This window comes from Perca fluviatilis, chromosome 3 (genome assembly GCF_010015445.1).
Source record: "Perca fluviatilis chromosome 3, GENO_Pfluv_1.0, whole genome shotgun sequence".
In the NCBI taxonomy this organism is placed as follows: domain Eukaryota; kingdom Metazoa; phylum Chordata; class Actinopteri; order Perciformes; family Percidae; genus Perca; species Perca fluviatilis.
Window position 1 is genome coordinate 17,456,551 of NC_053114.1, and position 22,745 is coordinate 17,479,295.

Below are 22,745 nucleotides of genomic sequence, written 5' to 3' on the forward strand. Positions count from 1 at the left end.
ACAGAAACCTTCATTTAATACAAATACTTTATTGACAATGTGTGTATGGCATACTTTCTGATGGAACTGCTAAATCATGAGAACATAAACCAGGTTTGTCTTATCTTTACAGTTTATATTTGCAAAAATGACACTGAGAAACTGTAATGCATATATAGAATCAAAAGTGCATATTCTTGTTCCTTTTTATTTTGTCCATATACAGTACACATTACACTATACATAAATAATTGCATTGTAAAAATGACTCAAGTATTTACATGTATAATATATTTTATATAATATATACATTTTATATTAAATCTAGGTAGATTACAATTAGGATACTGGGTCAGAAAACCTCATGTGAGTCTGTGAGTCTGTGTGCTATCTGTGGTTGTTGAGTAGCACCTCCAGCCAGCACGGACAGGAGGTGATGAACTGTCTGGAGTAGCAGGGGCCCCATCCTTTAGCAAAACTGATACGAATACTGTGGGGGTCCCAGGGCCCCTCCTGGCACTCAGGCTTCACACCGTGCTCTGCCATCCAGCTGGAGCGCTCATAGTCAAAAACCTTGAGGGAGAAGCCGGGCATCACCCTCTTCACACTCAGCCCCCGAGCCCTGGGTGGGTCCAGAGTGGGTGAGTGGACAAACACCGGGTGCTGGCTGCGGTTGTACAGCCACACTCCGTCCGGCTCCCGGCTCAGCACGATGCCGTAGCCGATTTTACTGCGCATCTGTTGCACGCTGCTGCTGCTGTTACCTCCACTTCCATGGCTGTGGTGTCCGTGAAGACCCGATGTGCCGTGGCTGCCAGGGTCGTCACGGCGGCTGTGGTAGGCGTTGGCGTGGAGCTGGCCCAGGCAGAGGCCTGTGCCCTGAGGTAGGTCATAGAAGATGTTGAGCGAGGGCTCGTAGGCTGGATAAAGGCGACCCACGCGTGTGCGCTGCTCCCAGTAGGCAACACTGCACCAGTACGAGCGGTGTCCGCCGGAAGTCGAGGAGCCGAGGGAGGTACCAGTGTCTGAGCGGAAGAAGAGAGGTGGAAGAATTAATATTTGCATTGGTTAGTGTTCATGTTCCATAACTACTACTACTACTCAAAACAAGTTAGACTTACAAGACCGCCACAGTGTTTTCACACTGCAGCAGAACACATGCGTTCCTCAAACCAATACAATATTTTTTAAGCAGTCTATGGTTTTAACTCGCAACAGCAGGAAGTCGTAGATGGCTTTCAGTTCCATTTTACAAGACAAAAGAAATTCATTTCTCGGTCTGCTTGAAAATTCAGTACTAAAGATAGATAAAATGTCTTAGTAAGATTTTGTATCACCATGAGCCGCCAAGTCTCTATACGCTCCTTTAAACACCATAAGAAACCGTAAGAAATTAAACAATACATGCACACTGCTATTTTGCTCCCAATTCTTGTTTTATCCAGACAGGGGCTGCAAATTACATGTGTTATATTGCTTATTCTTATGTAACAATGTTAAATAAACAAATTAATAATGTGAAAAAATAAATGGACATGACAATGTGTTGGCCACAAATGTTCTTCCTGAGGAAAGCATAAAAGAAGAATTGGGAGCGAGACAGCAGTGGGTGGGTAACTTTCTGTCTTTTTGTGCAGATTACTGTTACCTATAGGTCCTGCAAAGATTTCCTGGCCTGGTGATTGCCCTGCAGTAAATGATTCACAACATTTCCATCCAAATCAAACCACTCAGTGACCCCTCATGCTCTGTAGGGAAGCATCTGCATTTACTGTTTCTTCACTCATTTATTCACATTTTTCCTTTAATTTGGCATTCATCTGAGTATTTTGAAAAGGTGGCTAAAACTGCCAACACTAAACAGCCCACTTCCTCCTCTGACAGCCCTCGTCATCTCCCTGAATAACACTCCTTCAGGTCCCGAGGGGAGCAGCAGAGAGGGGGTTGGAGGGGGGTAGGGGTGGTGGTTGAAAGCATTCAGCTCTCTGTCAACCTAACGCAAGCCCATGAACCCTTGACCCCCCTAGCCCTCATGCTATCAGCTCACATTAACTCCCACACAGAGTGATGCCATTATTTTGCTCCAGAGACTCTATTGACACAGAGGATTTAAAGACCCATGTGCCTGTGGCCCCATTCCTTTCATATTCCCGCGAGCACCCCCTCTTTATCCACCAGGGGCCAGAATGGCTGTGGTCCTTCTCCCATTAACAAGCTGCTTTTGGGTGAAACCAGGACCGAGATTAGGCTAGGTGTGTTATGTTTGCACAGCGGCCATTTTCGTTTCAGGGTGGGGTGGGGTAGAAGAGGCGGTGATAGTACGGGGAGCTGGGAAGAGGAGGAGGAGGAGGAGGAGGAGGAGGAGGAGGAGGAGGAGGAGGAGGAGGAGGAGGAGAAGATGTGTGTTTTTACACAAATACATGCACACACACTAGATGATGAGATAGGGCCTCACACATGCATATGTACACACACAAATTTGGTCTTCTGATCCAAACAGTATGACTATAACACACACACGCATGCACACACACACACACACACACATACACATACACGAACGCATGCACACACACAAAATTGCACTTCTCATCTGAGGCCCACGTGTGTCATTAGTGAATTCCAAGCTGGCAACTCCTGCGGTCTGGAGTTTTTACAGCTCTCCAATAAGAGAGCAGGCTGCTCAGCTAGCAGGATCTCTTTCTTTCTCTCACTCTATCTCTTTCTGACTCTCTCTCTCTCTCTCACTCATACACAAACACACACACACACACACACACACACACACACACACACACACACACACACACACACACACATACTTTTACAAGCCATGCTCTTCCCTGTAATAAGGCAACACAAACATGTCTGGGGAAACACAGGGAGACTTTATGAGCTCATGATCAAATTAATTCCCAAAGAAGACATAAAACAAACTGGGACTTTTTAGGGGTTTTTAGACATAGTACACTTTACTGTAATTTCCATCACATAATGAATGATGCTGCAGATAGTATAGTATTACATCCTGGCTTTTAAGTTTATAATGAAACCTAAACTCAAGAATATTATGAGATTTAGTTTTTGTGCACCACATATCTGGAAGAAACTCCCATAACTCTAGTTTCTTTTATATTAGGTCTTGATGCCTTTTATGTCTTATGTAAATTGTCTTGTTGAAAGGTGCGATACAAAAAAACTTACCTTGCCAAAAAAAATCTTGAATAATTCACATTTATAATTTTGAGTTACTATTCAATATGTACCAGAGTGTGCTTCTTTGCTCATATGAATATTTGTTTATTTACTTATAATGTTCTTATTATATTTCATTTGTGAACAGTTTCAATTACTGGATTACAAATATCACTGTTGACTTACTTTATTTTAGTTTTCTGCCATGTGTAACAATCCATATACATCCTTGGGGAGCATTGAGGGATAAAGAAAAAGCCGAGAAAGTCATTGAAAAACTGGCAAATATGGATGAGAGCAGAATTTCACATTAAGCAATGGCACCACAGTCTTCTGGAGGTTGACTGATATATTGTGAAGTCAAAACCACTCATTCTTGATTTCCACTAGTGTTTGACAGCCCGAGTGGTACAGCATGTCATGTTTAATGTTTCTGGCACACTGACATAATGTCATCATACTCAGACAGGCTATCATCCAACTAAAGGTATAATGAGCTTGTGTGAGAATGACGAGGGAGAACATGGAAGGAGGGAGAAGAAGGGAGGCGCGGGTGGGCAACTGAACTTCATCAATGGAATTTTAAAAGACGGGTTCAAACTGGAGGTTATCAGCATGTTTATGTTTGAGCGGAGGAAGTCAAAAAAAAAAAAAAAAAAAAAACGTGTGTTAGTGTGCGACTTTGTGAATGTGTGTGCCTGCCTACATCTGTATGTGAGGGCTGGCAGCAATTACAGCGTCCTGCAAGCATTTACACCAAGCACCATTTAACAGCTCTGTTTACCAATTAGATAAGTAGCCTTTGTTATTTCATTTCAAAATCACTGTCTCTTAGTGCCAATCTCATGGAACAGTTGGTTTTATCCGAGGCCTGAACAAAGGTGGGAAGATAGGTGGAATATAAAACAAATGACTTGCTGAAATGAAATTACAATAATCGACAAGTTAATTGCATTGGCTAGTTTAGTTTTTGGACTGATAAAAAGCACTGCCAATCAAAAGTTCAGGGGTCAGACAGGCAGTTTCCTGCCGGCTCCCCACAGACTGCCGAACCTGGACTTCAAACAATGACAGCAACACTCATCTTTCCTCTTTCTTTTTCTCCTCTTGAGTAGATATTAAAGAAATAGTTAGACATTTTGGGAAACACCCTTAATCGCTTTTTTTTGCTAAGACTTCGATGAAAAGATTGATACCACGCTTGTGCTTTATCTATGGTAAATGTGGAAGCAGATGGTTATCTTAGCTTAGCATAGCATAAAGCCTGGAAACAGGCGGAAACATCGAGCCTAGCTCTGTCCAAAGGTAACAAAGTCTGCCTAGCACCACTTTAAAACTGTATATCTAATTGTGTTTAATTTGTACAAAAACCAAAGTGTAGAAACAACAATCTGAGGTTTTATTGGGGGATTATATATTGGCCAGGAGCAGTGACTTCCTGTAGTTTCCATTGGTTGCCTGACAACCTTTTTGTGATGACTCCAGGAAGTCACTAACCCTAACATTACATTCTTAACTTGTAATTTTTACACTTTGTTTTTGTATTAATTAAACAAACAAGGTACAACGTGTTCATAAGTGAGGTTTTGAGGGGCTAGTAGGTGGAGTTTTACCTTAATAGAATAGAGGCTCCCCATTTCCAGTGAAAAAAACCTTGACTCTAAGCTAAGCTAACCAGCGTCATATGTAACAGACAAACATGAAAGTGGAATCGATCTTCTCATCTAATTCTCAACTAGGAAAAGAAAAAGCTTGTTTCCCAAAATGTCCAACTATATCTTGAAACTCCCTCACTTTTCCTGTATCCCTCCAGTCTGAGCAGTTGGAGGTTTTCTCCTGCTAACCTTAACCTGCACAGAGAAGAAGAAAGTAAGGGGAAAAAAAGGGGAAATAGAGGAGTAAAAAAGAGAGACTGGGTGAAAGAGGGAGCGGGAAAATGAGAGGAAAAGAGAGAGAGAGAACCTGCCAAGCATAACCAGCATCCACGGAAAAAATGAAGGGAGAGAAAGAGACTGTGAGAAAGAGAGGGAGGGAGGGAGGGAGACCCTCGTCTTTCATCCACTGCCAAGGATTAGATTCCCCTCCAGTTATTAGACTCTTCCACTGTGCTGAAAGAAGTGGGTGGGTTGGGGAGATGGGGGAGGGGGGTGGTTGGGGCAGAGGGACGAGAGGGGAGGATAGAATTCAGTTACTGACCATTGTCGGACGCCTCTAAGATGCTTTGTTTTGATTCAACTTCCTCAAATTTCCTCCTAAAGCGCTTAAAAAAAGTAGGAATAAAATAAAATGTGTGTGTGTTTGTGTGTGTGTTTGTGTGTGTGTGTGTGTGTGTGTGTGTGTGGAGGGGGGGGGATACCCCTCCCTGGCTACAAATGGTAGGTTCTGTGTTGTTTGAGACAACTATCATTACAGGGCAACTTCAATCCAGCAAGCCACATTTAGGCTGGCGTCTCGACTATCTCTGCCATCAGAGGGCTGCGTTATCGCTAGACACGGGCCGTGCAGTCCAACACAACGGGGCTCACACACACACACACACACACACACACACACACACACACACACACACTCTCTCTCTCTCTCTCTCTCTCTCTCTCTCTCTCTCTCTCTCTCTCTCTCTCTCTCTCTTTCCTTCTCTCTCTCTTTCCATTGTAAAGTGGATCTTGTGATGTAGCCTGCTGCAGTGTGCAACTAGACATCGTTCTCTGCGTTTACACAGTAAAAAACAATTCTCTAACAATGATCCATTATTTTATACAAACAGACGTCCACATTCCTTGAACCTGGAGGTCAACGGAGCCACAGGAAAGTAACTGTGTGTCCCTGTAAAATTCCTAGGAAGACGTTCTTGGAGCTAGTTTAAAAAGCTCCTCTAAGAGGAAGAGAGTAAGTAACCAGTTTCCTGCATTTCTGCTGCTACTTTAAAGTGCCAGACAACTTAAGCCAAGGAATGTCTCAGGTTTGCATACATCATTATTGTATCCAGGACAAACTCTGCTTTCCTGTCTTATATCATCCACCAAAGTTTGTGTTTTCATTGTGGACATGAAACCACTGGAAATCCAATTAGTTTTCACCTCAGTTTTCACCTTCTCCTAACTCTGATGTTTGAGAAACTCATAATGAAAGCTGACACTTTGGAAATAAAAGATGGTTTCAGGAGATATAGAATAGCTCATACACTGAATTATGCACTATTGTTGACATTTGTTCCTCTGTTTTTACTGACAATTTACATTTGACTTTGGCTGAGCTTTCACACTTTTTAGAAAACACACAAGAACAGTATATAGACTGTGTGTCTGGTGGTCATGTGGTTAATACACATACATGTAACTGCAAGTAAGCTTTGTAGCAAGTCATCACCCCTTCTCTATAAACTGTTGGTGTAGCTTTGTCAAATAAAGGCAAAAATGCCATATAACAATGTGGACATGTTCCAATCCAACGTGTGCTTCTGTTTAGACTTTACATTGCCACGTTCATATATGTTCATATAAGTATGCACAAGTATGATCTTTAGACTAGCTACTGGAAAAACCTCAAATTAGAAGCAAACTGAGAAAACATGACCTATGGACCTATTGTTCTTGGTTTAACTTCATTAAAATCAGAATGAGGAACATTTACTAAATAGTGCAAAAACTGCATACTAGTAACGTTTCTGCAAAGTGACTTATTAGTTTACATCCAATCACTCCACATTCTCTTGTATGTCTGTTTTTAACAGATGGATTCAGTGGCTCCAACACATGATAACAGATCTCATTGACGCAGACTGGTTTCCTTTTTTTGTGCACAACAACCTTGCCATGAGAGATTATGAATGTGCAAGTTCATAATATTTCAAGAGTTTTCTGCAGGTAAACACACTGCAAGGATTGTTCATGTTATTAATCCCATTTGACTACTTCACCAGAAGACTTAATCTGAGTAAACAGAACTAATTGTGATTGGGTGGGTTATTGTAAATCATCCCTGATCGGATTTTTACTTCCTTGAAGCCTTGAAGTTTCAGCGTGACATTTGTAACTAGTGCAACTTAACCAGCTAAACAGGACGAGGGGGGGACTGACGCCTAAATTATACTTCTATAGTACATTAAGGTGTCACAGCAGCTATAGCATGCAGTGATTTATTGTTCTGCACGGGCTATGTTGTTGCACCAGTGTAAAGAGGAGAGTGTTTGATCAATAGCTGTGCATTCCTGCTATTTCTGATGTAATCATGTTCACAATCACATCAAAGTCAAAGTGTGCGTGGGAAATAGCTTTGCTAGATGAGCGTTCAGCCTTCGCAATGTTGTCTTCACTATCAACAAACACAGCAGCTCAATCCCAGTTCATGTGGTGTCTGTATAGCCCGTGTAGCCCCTATACTCCCCTATACTGTACATGTGGTTACATTTTTCAAGAGTTACTTGCAGACGCGCCAGAGAGACATACACAGGTATCATTATACTGCGACAGAGACTTAAATCCGGCTTGACTAAAGCCACTCCATGAAAAAACGATATTGCGTGCTGTAGGTTTAAGAATAACTGGCCTTAAGTTTACGACTCAAAGAAAGATGATTTAAATCTGAATAGAGACACAGAAGCAGCGAAGAGTAGCAGAGCTGTGCAGTTGACAAGCCTCCCCTCCCAACACATTCCTGGACAGGCCCTCTTCCTCGACACTTCCTCCCCCCGCTCAGCCAGTCACAGGGGTCAAGTTGACAAGACTCTCATTGAGCCTCACGTGGTCCGACTATATGGCCTTCACTCCTCACAACATAATTACACAAATGTATTGGTGGAATAGATCAATTTGTTTCACTATGAAGAAAGAATTATGAAATTCCTTCTAAAACTTTATTTGGGAGAATGATCTGAATGTGAAACTCCTGTGTGGAACGCATTGATATATATATATATATATATATATATATATATATATATATATATATATATATAAACGAGGCTGTGGACTGAAAATACAATGCAGAATCACTATACATAACTCACAAGGGAGTGACACAGGGACTATGAGACTTGAGAAATTAAAAGATTACAACTTTATTGAAAGGTGTAATCCACGATGCACACACACACACAGACTTGGCAGTTTTCAATAACGAACTGAACAATGATCAATGGTTACTGAAAGCTCTGTGCGTGAAAGATAAGTGTGTGTATGTGTGTGTGTGTGTGTGTGTGTGTGTGTGTGTGTGTGTGTGTACGTGTGTGTGTGTGTGTATACAACAGTCCTCATCAAAGTTGGATAGCGAAGCTTAAATACTGTATGTGTTTGTCTGTCAGTGTAGTTCTCAATATCATGGGTGAATGCCCAGCACAAACACACAAGCAATTGTTCTCACTAACAACAGGCAGCTACATTGCCTGAAAACGTATGAAAATGTTGCTTCCGTCATATATACTTCAGACTTAACTCAGCGTTGCACTCAGAGCTCAAAGCACAGGCGACAGCTTCCTACATTTCATAAAGTCAGAGAGCCTGTCGACATCTGCAAAGAATCTTTAGGTTCAGCAGCATGGCAGGATTCCATTAAAAGCCAAATTGCGGGTTGGCAAAAACTCTGAGGGAACAACGGAAAGCCACAGCCAGCCCTGTAATTTAAACCTTATTTTAAATTGTGATGGCCTGACTACATGGACTGAAAAAGAGGGGGCGAGAATAAGAGTTGCAAAGACAGAGAGAAAGAGAGCAATAATGTGTGTACAACAAACAGTAGAGGCTGCGAGGGCACAAGTAGAATTAGCACTAAGACAAAGAACAGTAAAAGTGGGCTAAAGTGTGAGGGGATAGCAAAAGAATGGAGCAAAAACAATATTGTGATTCAAACAATATGAGACAGTCTCTACTTGATAATCAGGTTTGTTCCTGATGTGTAACACTTCCTAAATCCATGAACTTTGAGAGGTCATGGGCTGTTGACTCTCTGTCAATCAATAAAAAGGTTGAAAATATAAATATCTGAAACAAGCTTCTGTAAACACAGTGTTACCACAGACACATAAAGCAGGGTTGCATCTACCAAGCCCGAATGTACAAAGACCCAGGATCAGACAAAAATAACGTGTTCAAAAATAGGAAATGAAATAAATACATTGGTGCTTTTGCTTCTTTCTTAAGTTGCGTGTTGGACGAACCGCGCTGATATCGTATATCCTTTCCTGCTCAACCTCAGCTACCCTCAAGTGCTTGGAGTATTTTAGAGGTATGCATGTTGACCGTTCTGTGTATCCACGCAACAGCATTTATAGGCTACGTATCTTTCTACACTGACAGACATTTCAGCATTAAAGCTTTGTCGATGACAATGCTCTATTAGCTCAGAGTTTACAGCTTATTTATACGTGCGCTGATTAAATACAGGCGATGGTTTTTCAAGTCAGGATTAAGCTAAGCTAGGAGGCCCTGATCAGTCTTACGATGCAGGGAAATAAAGTGAGGCAAGTTAGGTTTCTGTGTTTTTTTGTGTGGAAAAGATGACAGACACATTCTGGGATCAGAGATGCAAAGTAGCTTTATGAAATCTAGTAGTAGTTAGTCTATTCAACCTTGTTAAAGTTCAACTTCCCACTTCACTGAGTACCATATTGGCACTTCTTGCCAATACGCTAATAAAAAAAAAAAAACTCTAACCTTCCCAATTACCTTCAAACATTCCTTTTTTTTAAGTTTCTTCTTCTACCACTGGAGTCATAGAAAGGTGGTGGGGGTGGATGATGGACTTTGACACCAGAAAGCGGGGTTTGCATCCTGACTACCATCTATGGTTAGATTGAGGCATTAAAGCACTTTGGTAAAGGTCAAGGAAAGATCGTTGTTTTGGTAAAAAATGGTTGATAATCATGTTGTGTTTTATGATTTAAATCATTGCAGACTATTTTTGCATTAAGCCAGACCACAATATTCCCTTAAACAGTGTCGGCATTGCCTGAACGTAATCATAAAAAGTTTAATAATGCCGTAGTCACTGCGAGCAGATTTTGTATTGCAAGATTGGCTATTTTGGGGAAAACAAATGACATACATTGCCAATGATCATTTCCCTGACATTGTATTTCCCTGAGCATTTTTGTGAATTGCCAGATACATTAATTAACAACATTTTCTTATTATGTTGATTGAAAATCTATCCGGTCGACATTTTTCATTCAAAATGTATTTGCTGTTGCACATTAGTTGTATATAAACGTTATTTCTTGGAGACAGGGTTTTAATAACAGTGTTAACATTCTGTCAGTAAGCCTAAAATGTGAATAATAATAATAAAAAAAAGACAAATAAAGGACTTGAAAAAAAATGACCAAACTGACATAAAAGAGCTCTGAGTGAGTTGTGTGCTGGGTCCTCAGCTGCGTCCCCTGCTTGTATAGTGAAAAGGAGCTCTGACGGAAAATATTTGAGGAAATGGCAAATGGTTAATGGGCCAGCACTTGATGTTGAATTCCATAGTCTAATGTGTCTCAGTCAGGCATAAGAGCAAGTGTTGTACGCGTGCCTTTCAAACAGCCTGGAGGTTCAGGTCACTGAGAGGACCCGTCCAGACTTAGACAGATAGATTCTCACTGGATGCAGCATAATGTGGTGTTTACTTTTTGTGTCTGCACTATTTTGACATCTTTGACTTTGACACAATATTGAAATGAATTCTACGAAGGCATCTCATTTAATATTCATGCTTCTGTGAGTCAAATCTTTGCTTGAGAGTCACAGTAGATGATTTACAAAACCGTGTCCAACTGTGTCAACCTGGACTGACCTGGAAAGCTTCACACTTGCTGAGCTAAACACACGAAAAACAGCACGGTGAAGTCAAACTCTCTTCCAAGCTTCCAAGAATGTCGGCTCAGTTCCGTGTTTCTTAAGTATTAACGGTGATATGTTCAAACATGTATCAGATGTCACTCTCCAGAGTCAGACCCCCCCCACCCCCCACCCCCTTATCCCCCTCCCACCTCTTTCACTCCGAGACCCTACTCCCCTTCACCTTCCCAATTTCCCAACATTCCTGGGCCGTGCCCTATCAGTCAAAGGGCCAATTCATGGGGTTAATGCTGCAGCGAGTGCAGACAGGGCTTTGAGACAGGATGTTTGGCTGATACCTTGCTCTGCTTAAGCAAACAAGCCACCAAAATATGATTACTAAGGGCAGAGAGGGAGCAGTCTTCTTGTCTTACTTCAGTGCATCCAGGCCAAACTAATGTCCACTAAGTATCATTGCTTTACTTGTTTCCACATGTTCAAAAGCCAGAGCCTAACAACAACAAGGTGGACACATGTTTGACAAGTGCAATGATGTCATATGATGTAAAAGCTGACAAGGACATAGCTAACTCTTTGGCCATTGTCCTTCTGGACTCTCAATCCCTTAAAATAAAAATCATGCTATGTATATGTGTGCTGTCAATGCTGTGAGAAGCATACCAATTGCTCAGTGAAATGCTGATTAAAAAACAAGGCTGACAGTCTACAGCCAAGCTAGCAATGAGTGAAATGAGTTAGGCAAGGAGGAAAATTGCTGATTTATGCTATATATATGTGCATTTTCATACTCTGCTGACATGATTTGAATGCGACTGAATCAGACTTAGCGTGTCAGGCTCAGATTTAGGTGTCATAGTTAGCTCATTTTTCATCAGGCTAAGCTGTACTTTGTCAGTCTGCTATTGTGGGTAGGTAGACTCAGTTGTGCTTTGAGGCTGAATGCTAAAGTGCAACTTCAATCGTTCAGTCTCACATTGTGTTCATGTAAGCTAATTTCGGTTTGGAAGGGAGTTTGTTCTGCTTTCTTTTTTTCCAGTAAGTGACAAATCTTTTCCGTGGACGTCACAGAAGCGACAGTAAGTCAACTTACAAAAACCTGTACAGCTGCGTGACTGCATCAGAGATGCGGGTGGTGATTCAGATATCTGGAGCAATGCTATGGTAGCATTTTATTTTAGCTATAATCTCGAAGTACAGCTAAGGCTGACAGAAACTAATTTTGGAGATGTTTTTTTTGTTACGTTTAGTGTTTAAGTTTTAACCTGTTGGTTATACCAAAAGAAACATAATTAAATCCATTAAGCTCATGAATGTCAGTACCAACCATAGACTGTATATACAGATGGATGGCTTGACAGCTCCCCAAAAGTGAAGCCAAAACACATCGATCGCCCCCTGGTGGCTGGCTGCAGTATAGGTCATAAATCACGCCTCTCCATGTTAGCGTATGAGACACTCAGAAACTAATGGATGACGTCACGGACAGGCTGTCCATGTTTTTTACAGTCTACGATGGGACATGGGCCAAACCAAAAAATCGAGGACACCTCAAGTACATTTCTACTAAAGGCCTCTGTCATTTAAGGTAGTTCTTATCACGCAGATGTTTGTTCAAGTGTTCATTTCTCTGATATGTTTGGTTTTGATTAGTTATTTGATGCTATAAAAACAGGACGAAACGTCATGACAGGACTTCAATACCACCGTCTGATCACGGCTGCGCAGACTCTGGCTCCAAAATTACAAGATGGCAGCGCCCGTATATGTACAGTGGGAAGAAGCTTAGACGCGTCGTCCATCTTTATTGTCTATGGTTCCAGCTTTCATGAACATCACCAAATGAGTGTGTGTTCTGGCAAACAGTGGTCACGATTATAGGTTTATGTGATACTGGCAAATTCCATTCCAAGTTTTTGTAATTTGTGTATCATCACAAATAAGATAGACAATAATACAGAAAGAAAAGGGCAGTACAAAATAGTGCAGAAAGTCCAAATAATGTGTATTTAGAGAAAAGGCAACACAAGCTTAGTCAAACATAATATACTGCTTTTTGTTATAGATCAATTATGAAGGTAAAAAAGCAGAACTTTGTCTCCCTTGCAGATAATCGCTTGATTGGTGAGTGTGTGTTTGTATGTGTGCGTGTGTTTTTGTCCTGATAGAACCCCTATGTGAGTTCTCTGAGACGATCTTATCACTGAGTCAGACAGAAATTCCTCACTTTTTCCCCCCTGTCACACACATGCGTGCGCGCACACACACACACACACACACACACACACACACACACACACACACACACACACTGACAATAAGCAGCTGAATGTAGTAGATGTAAGCCTACTAAACTTCGAGTAGACATTTCCCTTTTCAAAGCATTACTGTTTGCTGCGGTTTAAAGGGAATGTTAACTGATTGAATGATAAAAGAGGCCAGGGCAAAGGTATGTATGGACCACACCCTGCTGCAGCCTTTTCCCCTGTAAAGCTAGGGTAAGTAGCTACTTTAAAAAGGAATTTGAAAAAAAAGATGCTCAAGTGCAGGAGCACATGTTCAATGCTTGTATTTGTTCTAAAGAAAACAACAAGGCCTTTAGATGATATGCCAGAGGATCACCTGCACAAAAAAATACTCATCTACACTCTTGAAAGATCTAACCAACCAACAAGTCTTTGATAAAAGCTTCATGTTCAGCTTATTATACCAGCTGTAATAAAAAAAAAGGGGAGTTGTATAACCTGTCAAAGGTAACAGACAAAAGCGACATGCAGATTTCTTGGCTACGTCTGTTTAGTCTCTTTCCGACTTCATGCTCTTGGCCTGAGCTCCAGTTCCTGGCTCCACCATTCTGGTGTGGGGGGCAGGGGATCGGAGACCACACACACAAACACACACACACACACACACACACACACACAGAATCACCCAAACACACCACGTCTTGAGAAAACTGATCTTCTTCATCATCTCTTACTACATAGCCTAGAAATCACAACCTAAAACTTGACTCTTGTTTGACTCTTGACCTGATTTGTTTAACATAACTTCCAAGAACAACACTTTTGTCAGTGTAAATCAACTTAAAAGTACTTTTTTATGCAGATTTGTTACACTCAATGAATTCAATTTGATAACTTTTAGGCTAGGTTGTTTTAATAAACAGAGGTTTCATTATTTAGACCCAGCAATTGTATTCCTGACAGTGTATAGAAGGTTTCGAAACAGCATTTAGACCTCAATGTTGGAAAATAAAAACACCCTGGAAGTATAGTCCAAGCAGTTAAAGCATCATTTTTTTAATTTCTCAAAATATTCTGAGAGTGGTGAGGTGTGCATTGGGAGGACATCAGTATTTCTAAAATGCTGGCTTTGGCCCTGCCTCTAAACATGGAAAACCTAACAACTCAATAAATGATTTCAACTCTAAACATCAACTTCAACAAAAAGTTCATTTCTGGACACAACAGACAAACAAACTCCAGAAAGTCTTATTGGCGTGCAGCTGATTCTTCAGACAGGTCTGTGATGCAGTGACTACACTGCACAAACTTTATAGGTGCCTATTCACCTTTCAACACCGTCCACAAGTCAGCCCAGTCAGGCTTGATCGAGTGGGTTTGTGGGTTTCTTCTAACGCTACAAGGACCTCTCCACCCGACCCCGGCACGTAAACAAATAAAGCTCCAGTTTCATCATCTAGAGGGGGCTGTTTCCTGTCCAAACTCAGCCCTTTAGCCCCCCTCTTTCCACATATACACGGCACACAAAACTCTACACCTCCGCCTCATCAGAGCTGCTCGGCTCCCCCGCCCCCAAAATGCCAGCCTCTTTCCACTGCTCAATTGCCAAGAGGAATGGAGGGATTTGAGGGAAGAAAGAGGGAAAGAGGGGGATGGGTGGTTCGAGAGGCAAAGGGGATTGGGAGTATGCACGGGGATCTTATTGCAGCTTCATCCCAGTTAAATATTTTTGCTGTGGGGAAAGCAAAGGGAGAAAGAGAGAAAAGCAGAAAGGCTACACTGCTGTGGCATCTAGATAGTGGGAGACCCCAGACCCCCACCGAGCCCCCTATGCCTCTCTGACAATAGAAGCTTTATGCAGTGGAGTTTTTGCTTATCTTAACAGCCTTTGCAAATAGGAAGGAAAGCACAACATCATAACACCAGTAAATGTAATTTACCCTTTTATGTCAACATTCAGAGACGACGCATGCTCTGCGTGTTTTGCATGCATGAGTGCGTGCATTTGTAAGGTCAATCACACTCACGCTCCAAAACTCCAAAACCTTTTCCATTGGTGCTTCCAAACTTATTTGTGGAAGACGTTCACTTCTTCAGGAATACAAATCAACATCTGCTGAAACGAACATCTGCCCGGTCACAACGTTCATGTAGTTCTGCAGTAGTGATGCAAGTTACTCACCTGTGTAGTCTCTCGGCGTAATGTGAGGCGGATTGGAGGAGAGGGGGGGCACAGTTTCAGTGTTAGACAGAGTTGAGTCTGGTGAATGTAGAAAAAAAGCACAAACATACAGTAGAAGAGTGAGATACAGGTTATTAAACAGTCATTTCTCAAGCAAAAATTGCCAAACATTGGTTAAAAGCTTCTTAAATATGAGGAGATGCTGTTTTTTTATTAAGTTAAATATAATTATAAATATTTGGGGGTTTTGGACTATTGGTAGGAAACAAAACTACTTGGAAACCACCTTGTACCCCTTTGAATTTCATGACGTTTTAAAGAATGAATAATAAAAATAACCATTGTTTGCAGCCTTCATACAGTCCCTCAAACTATAGCGCAGACTGCCTGTTTGCACAAACAGAGCCTCCCTATCATATACTCCAGATTTCAGGCTCAACAAAATAGAAGATGAACACAGGTAAAACTCAACTAACTCTGTGTCGCTTTCAACACAAGCAGCTTTTCAAAGATAATCTGTTTCCATTCTAAAAATATGATGGTGACGATACCCTCTGTGTCATTTACTGGTTTGCAATGTGGTCGCAATTCTTCCAAACTCACCCAGTGGCTTGTGTTCATCTGAATGGGACAGAGAGTATGGGGGAGGAGGTGATTCTGGAAATACAACAAAAGTTAAGGTTAAGTTAAAGGCTGTTTGGTCTAAATGCTAAATTATCAACTGAGAAAAAACTAAAACTACTAAACTAATCATGCCTCACATATTTTAGCTGCTGCATGAGTCTTCTACATTAGTGCTGCCAGCTGTAGATTATGTGAAATGATTACAATTCGCATAGTTAATTAGTTTGATATGTTGGATCATGAACTTCTTACATATTTGCAAACAAATAACTCTGTCTTTTGTCTCTACAAAAAGCAAAAACAATTACAATCTGCCACAAAAAAAGCTTTCTTTCCTAAAACACAGCTCAAGATTCTTGTAATCATCAATGAAGAATGTTTAAAATACAAGCTATAGCTCTTAAATCATTATATAATGTCAAATAAATGGACTTCATCTTCAGTCTCATCTAAATCATATAACTAACAAAGTCTTTCATCTTCAGGTAGACAGTTCAACCCAGCTGTTCCTATAGCTAATGGTAATGTAGACCGTGTACCTGAATGTAACTGAGCACACTGTAGGCTCCATGCACTATAGTTTTTATTCATGAGGTAATGTTCATTATTTTGGTTTCTACCTTGCATCAACAGACATACAACAGACACAACAGCACATGATGGCATAACTGTACACATATTTAGTCTTTCTTTTGAACTCCTAATGTGTATAATTCAACAGATCCAATCTGAACCTGCAAGGTTTCCACTGTATCTTTCTTTTGTAACTGTATCTTTCTGTATAGAAGTGTTTGATTGTTCAGTTTTATCTTTATAAAGTTTTCCGTGAAGACATTTGTATTCACACAGGCTCACATGATGATTTCTGTTTAAAAAGCAGCACTGTAAATTATGAGCAATGCAGCTGGGAGAGTCCCGTCAGTCCAAAGTGGACATGGGTTTGCGGCTGCGGCCCCTTTAAGAGCAGAGCCAGTAATTGCCGGAGTCCTCAGTCAGTCAGATACCCAGCGAGTCAGTCTGGCGCCAGCACTATGCAAACTGTATATTATCGGCACTCCTTCACCTAAATAACAAGAGGAGGACCTCCTTGTCAGAGAAAAAAAAGAGCCTAAGTGCAACTTTAGAGCGACCTTCAATTGGATGATGTTAGAAGCAGCAAAGTTTTGCGCACATTTAAATAAATGTGTAATGTGTTTGGAATGTAGAGAGGAAATCAAAGTAATGTTTGACCAGAGTAAAAGCTAGAGTTATTTAACTGGATACTGGATAAAAGGGAGTTTTTTTTTTCCATAAATAAAACAAAACAAAAATTGCAGTAAAACATACGTGATATTTATTCTCTGGGGTTTCAGTGTTGCATTATGCTTTAATATAATTGTAAATGTAAGATGGCTTCATCAGTATTAAGTGACGAAAAAGAAATCACCAAAAGGGGGTTCTTTTTTCGCTTGTGACGTTGTTTGCCACTTTAATCCACAATAGCAACATTCTTTGGCTGCAGGCAAACGACAGTGACTGATTGGAAACTCATTAACGTCATGCTATGTGTTCATAGGGGTATATGGGCCATCAATCTTTATGCTGCATCAAATCGAATTATCATCATTCATGGCGCACTTCACTTTTATGAAATTAACTTAATTCTCTGCAAGGCCCTTTACCTGAGTTCGGACCTCTAGGGGTTCTTGAGGAAGTCCCCCCCACCCACCCCACCCCATCATGAATATGATGGTTAATGTGGTGGCAGTAACAAAATGACATGGGTAAACTTATAGCTATCTCTATGTTACTGATACATTGAAAGTTCAAAGTTCTTTTCTGAGGGGAAAGGTCTATTGTACATCTACCCACGCACCCCAGCACCCCCTTCCCTTTGTTGATGTCCTTACCAGGCCCACATAACCGGCTGTAGTGATAGGGGTTGCAGCACACCTTTGCGCCGTCCACTGCGCCGAAGCTCTGGCAGTGCCACAGCGTTTTGAGCCGGGCTGAGAGCGGCAGGTCGCTCCAGCGGTACACCTTACACAGGAGATACTGTGGAGAGATGTGATGAGCACCGAGCCGCAGCTCAGTGCTCGGCACCATGACACACTCGCTGGGTATCCCTCCTTTGGTCTCTACAGCCTTCACCAAAGTATCCAGAGATCTCTCCTTGAGTCTTTTCAAAAAAGCATGAGCAGTGCCCGCGAGTTCCTCCTCCAGCCCTGCGTGCCTCGGTGCGCACTGACAAGCGCCCCCTCCGTCTTTTCTCGGGGCCCAATAAGGGCTCCGAGGTCTGACATCCCATTCCCCAAACAAACAACACGTCACCGTCCTACTGTCGCCCTCCTGTCCCCGCCGGGAGCCTCTGTGCACCGGGACGCACATGGCATCCCGGTCATCGTCAGGCTGCTCCTCTTCCTCCCTCTCCGCGCTCTCAATCAGGTCTCCAGCCTCCGCCGTGTGTCCCGGAGCCGGGTCAGTGTGTGTCACCGACCGCTGCTCATGTCTGTGGAGCTTTCCTGGGTGTCTGCCACACGGACCGTTCCGTCCTCCGTCACCTCGTCTGCTTCCATCCCGCCCGTCGCTCTCGGTGACCAGACGGCTTCTCCAGAGTCGCCGTACAAGACCTGAGCGTTTCGACTTGAACATACGACAACCTAGACAGTTTTGGATGTGTCCTGTCGGCCCCGTCCGGGTCTCGGGAGATGCCACATCGATTTACACTCGTCGCGCAAGTCCGGGGGTTTGTGCACGGTGCGCACAACATGCGCAGCCGGTGGTCACCGTGTTCTGGCTCTCCCGCAGCATTAGAAAGTAATATTCAATCATGCGTTGCGTTAAACATCCCTACACGTCTAAAGAAGGAGAAGGCTAACACACAGTCACTGCTTAGTGACCTGCTGTTGCCAACTCAATTAAGCCACAACTTTTGCAAGCCCTCTCTCAAAGCCTTCCACACTGCAACACTCTGGAGACCCCGCACACCATCCACAAACCATAGTTAGTCCACTCGAGGAGCAGGGTCAGTTTACATGAACAAAAAGAGCATCAGAAACATTAATCCACAAGGTTTCCAGAGTTTCTCCTTGAGTTTAGTGAAGCCCTTGAACCGTAAAATCCTTCCTTCACCCGATGTAGATCCTCACAACACTGAAACTGCGATGATTTCTGTCGCTGGTGGAAGCAATAATCCCGCTGCAGAGTCCCGGGGTAAAGCAGAGATGGTCGGGGACTCCAGTGCCATACTCCGGGACGGATTCCGTGCTGAGAAGTTGTTTTAAAGAGAGCTGGAATTACTCCACTCTCCACTCCCCTGCAAGTCTTTTTTGGACGCACACACACATACACACACAAAACACACACACACACACACACACACACAGGCACAAGCACACACGCTCCTGCACACACCAGAGTCAAGCCAGACAAAATAAACCCAGGCTTATTTGACTATGATTTTCAAAATAAAACCCTAATGGTTTGATGGAAAGTTTGGTTTGCAGCATTGTTGATCTTTAGGTAAATGCCTACTTTTATAGAGCTGTTTCTGTGCTGTGGTTCGCCCTGAAGCCAGATTGATACACATCATAGATTGTGGAGTGATATGTAGGCCTAACTATGCAGTTGTTTGTAATCAACCTTTTATTATTTTTTATATGAGAAAGGGCATAGTCCGATTAAAGATTGGTCTGTTGTTGCTAATCACAGATCAGTCTACGTTTTTTTTTGTTTCATTCAGTAAAAACACTTGAGGGACAAGGGGAAGACTCCTACACGTTTAAAAAAAATTGTAGGAACTGGGTCAAGGGAGCAAGTGAGAGGTTTAGCTGCAGTATCACCTTTAGGGTAATAGGTGAAATATTCAGCTTTGTGTTCACGGTGGAATGATGATGCTGTTGGGGTAGAGACAGGCCAGATCCATTAGTTTGTGAAATTGTCAGAGACATTTTCCTAAAAGAAGGTGGAAAATTCGTGACATTTGGTTGACGAGTGCAGCTCAGCAGGAGTTGATCCTGTGTCTTCTTGATCTTGGGGTTTAGCTGTTTGCCAATATGGAGAATAGAAATTGAGCATTGTTTCGGTTTTCATGTATTATCTGAGAGATGATGGTCTTGAGAGTTTCATTTCTTTGTTATTGCTCTAAAGCACATTTTTAAAGATTTCAAGGTGAACCAGCGGTTTGATATTCATATACGCTTATTCATGGTTCAGACTGCATTGTCATGTTCAGGGAGCCAGGTCATGTTATAAAAAAAAAAAGGTAACATCTGGAATGGATATAACTCTTATATGTAACCGGTTCTTTTTCTTTTGTGATCCAAAAGCCTTAACCAATATAAAATACACAAGTTACTTTAGAAAGAGGTTAAAGCTTTTTATCTTGAAAAAATAGATATGGTAAGAGTGGATTTTGAAGATCTATAATTTCCCAATGATTTATTGGGAAGTTTATATGTAGCCTATTTTTGTTTCTAAGGAAAACAAGATTTAGCTTTGTTTAAACCAAAGCAAATATTCAAAATTCACCACATATGTTAGATTGTTTCCTTGTATGTGGACACATTCCTTGTTTCTTTTATGTTCAACTGAACTGCTGTAACTGACTAAATGACTATATAGGAGCAGTGTACCATTTTTGGAGACCCCATTACATTTCCCCCACATTTAACAAGTGCACAAAGATCTTTCCAGGAAACATATGTTACTTAAAAAAAACATAATGGACATATTCATTACACAATACAAAAAAGGTAAACGTTTACATTTTACAAAACTTAACACAATGCTTTTATTTTGAAACCCAGATCACTGAGCATCCCTTGTAATTCTGTCCACCCTCTCTCCTCTCTCTCTCTCTCTCTCTCTCTCTCTCTCTCTCTCTCTCTCTCTCTCTCTCTCTCTCTCTCTCTCTCTCTCTCTCTCGGGGCCCCAGAGGAAAGCTCTGGAGCCATTGGTTGATTCCCGCCATCATGTGCCAGTCTAGACACTTTGGCTGCATGGGAGCCGCACTGATTGTTGCGCAAACACGCGGTTTCAAGTTTCTTAACTCTTAAAGACGCCACATCCTGCTCTGCTCAAACTGGAAACGTTGTGATGATCACAGGGAAAATCACATTGATCATTCATGGGTGAATATATAGATGATAATAGATAGTCGACATAGGCCTTCATGGCCTGTAAATGTGCACATGCTGTATAAAAAAGGAAAACACCCCCAAAATTCATAACAACAATAATAATTATATAGACTAACACAATAGGATTGATGGATGATGAGATCCATGTGTTGAATTAGGCTTTATACAACTGTGAAGGACTCACTTGTGACAATATTTCAGTGAAAATCTGTTTGTTTTTTAACCCCACTGCATGATGGTTAGGGTAGTACAATTACAGTATTATTTATGATGAGTAGTCTACTTTTACATGAGAGAATTGTGTAAGACTTTGGCACTAAAGGTGCATTAATCAATTATAATATTACTATGATATTATAGTTATAATTTTAAATACCATTTCAAGGCTCACCCTGTCCTCCTGCATTGCTCCCAATGGTCAGGTCAGCACCTTGCATAGTGAGTGACTGAGTGAGTGAGTGAGTGAGTGAAGTGTGTGTGTGTGTGTGTGTGTGTGTGTGTGTGTGTGTGTGTGTGTGTGTGTGTGTGTGTGTGTGTGTGTGTGTGTGTGTGTGTGTGTGTGTGTGTGTGTGTGTGTGTGTGTGTGAATTGGTGAATGAGAGGCAAATTGTAAAGTTGGGTATACAAATGCATCCATCTATTTACAGGAAGAAGTTAAACTACAAACCCCAACAGCCAAAATATGGACTGCACACACAGAGTTTAGTAGAGGGAGCTATTGAACCTTACCAGCAAAGAGCACAGGGGGTAGACAGGGGTAAACAGGGTATCCCCAAGGGGCATCATGCCAGTCCTCCCACTGCCCGTCTCTGTGCCAACGTGTCTGCCTCCACCCCTGGCATTTTAACAACTCTACAAGTGTTGGTTGAAGTGGATGTTACCTCCTTAGGATTAGCACAGTCTTCCTGGTGGGTGACCATTCACATCTCATATCAGAAGAGTTAACCCTGCGTGTCAGTGGCATGTCCAGGTACAGAATGTCTGCTGTGTATCAGGACCAGAACTCTAATGGGGTATGTGAGGGACGACAGGGCTGGCTGAAGACGTGGGAGTCAAGTTACAATGACAGCAGGAGAGAGTCGAGGAAGATGAGTAGAGCAGTGCGTGTGTGTGTGTGTGTGTGTGTGTGTGTGTGTGTGTGTGTGTGTGTGTGTGTGTGTGTGTTTGTGGCTGCAGAGGGCACCTGTTCAAAATGTGTTTCCCTGTGTAACTCAATCAGATGCAGAGATGCAGACAGGGAAGTGTTTTGGAAGAGCTTCGTCCAGAGTTGAATGTTTAAGTGGCTGCATGAACACCACTGGGACTCGCAGCCCCAGGAAATGTGATTTATTAGTCTTTAAAACAATTTATAATCATATTTTCTTCTTTTTTTTTATACAAATAGATCACAGACTCATGCAAAGTTCAGGAGCAATGGCCATCACACTGGTGTTGTTTTCTATACATTACTGTTTTCTGTGTATTAATACAAAATGAAAAGAAAAAAGTGAGGTGGGGGTTATTACTTTAGCGGAGACAAACACATAAATCAAAGTGGGTGTAACATACATTACTAGTATAGTCAACCCTCAGTTACACAGCAAGTTGTCAAAGTGGAAACACAGCAGGTTTATTACCAGGTCAGATG

The 22,745-nt window shown here is 41.9% G+C and overlaps 1 protein-coding gene across 1 annotated transcript; it reads right to left on the reverse strand.

Moving 5' to 3' along the window:
* Positions 1 to 9: 9 nt before the first annotated feature.
* On the reverse strand, positions 10 to 19,317 carry smad6a (SMAD family member 6a). The gene is made up of 4 exons (XM_039796074.1): positions 17,888 to 19,317; positions 15,978 to 16,031; positions 15,375 to 15,452; positions 10 to 1,004 (listed from the first exon to the last, which is right to left on the reverse strand). Exons 1-4 carry the CDS (start codon positions 18,627 to 18,629, stop codon positions 367 to 369), a joined length of 1,512 nt encoding a protein of 503 aa, XP_039652008.1. The 5' UTR covers positions 18,630 to 19,317; the 3' UTR covers positions 10 to 366.
* Positions 19,318 to 22,745: the final 3,428 nt, after the last annotated feature.

What these genes read in the sequence shown, in the direction of transcription:
- smad6a (XM_039796074.1), bottom strand. Translation starts at nt 18,629, where the DNA reads ATGTTCAAGTCGAAACGCTCAGGTCTTGTACGGCGACTCTGGAGAAGC. An exon ending in AGATGAACACAAGCCACTGG is followed by an intron (nt 15,453 to 15,977) that starts GTGAGTTTGGAA and finishes TACATTCACCAG; the next exon opens with ACTCAACTCTGTCTAACACT. An exon ending in TACGCCGAGAGACTACACAG is followed by an intron (nt 1,005 to 15,374) that starts GTGAGTAACTTG and finishes TCTTCCGCTCAG; the next exon opens with ACACTGGTACCTCCCTCGGC.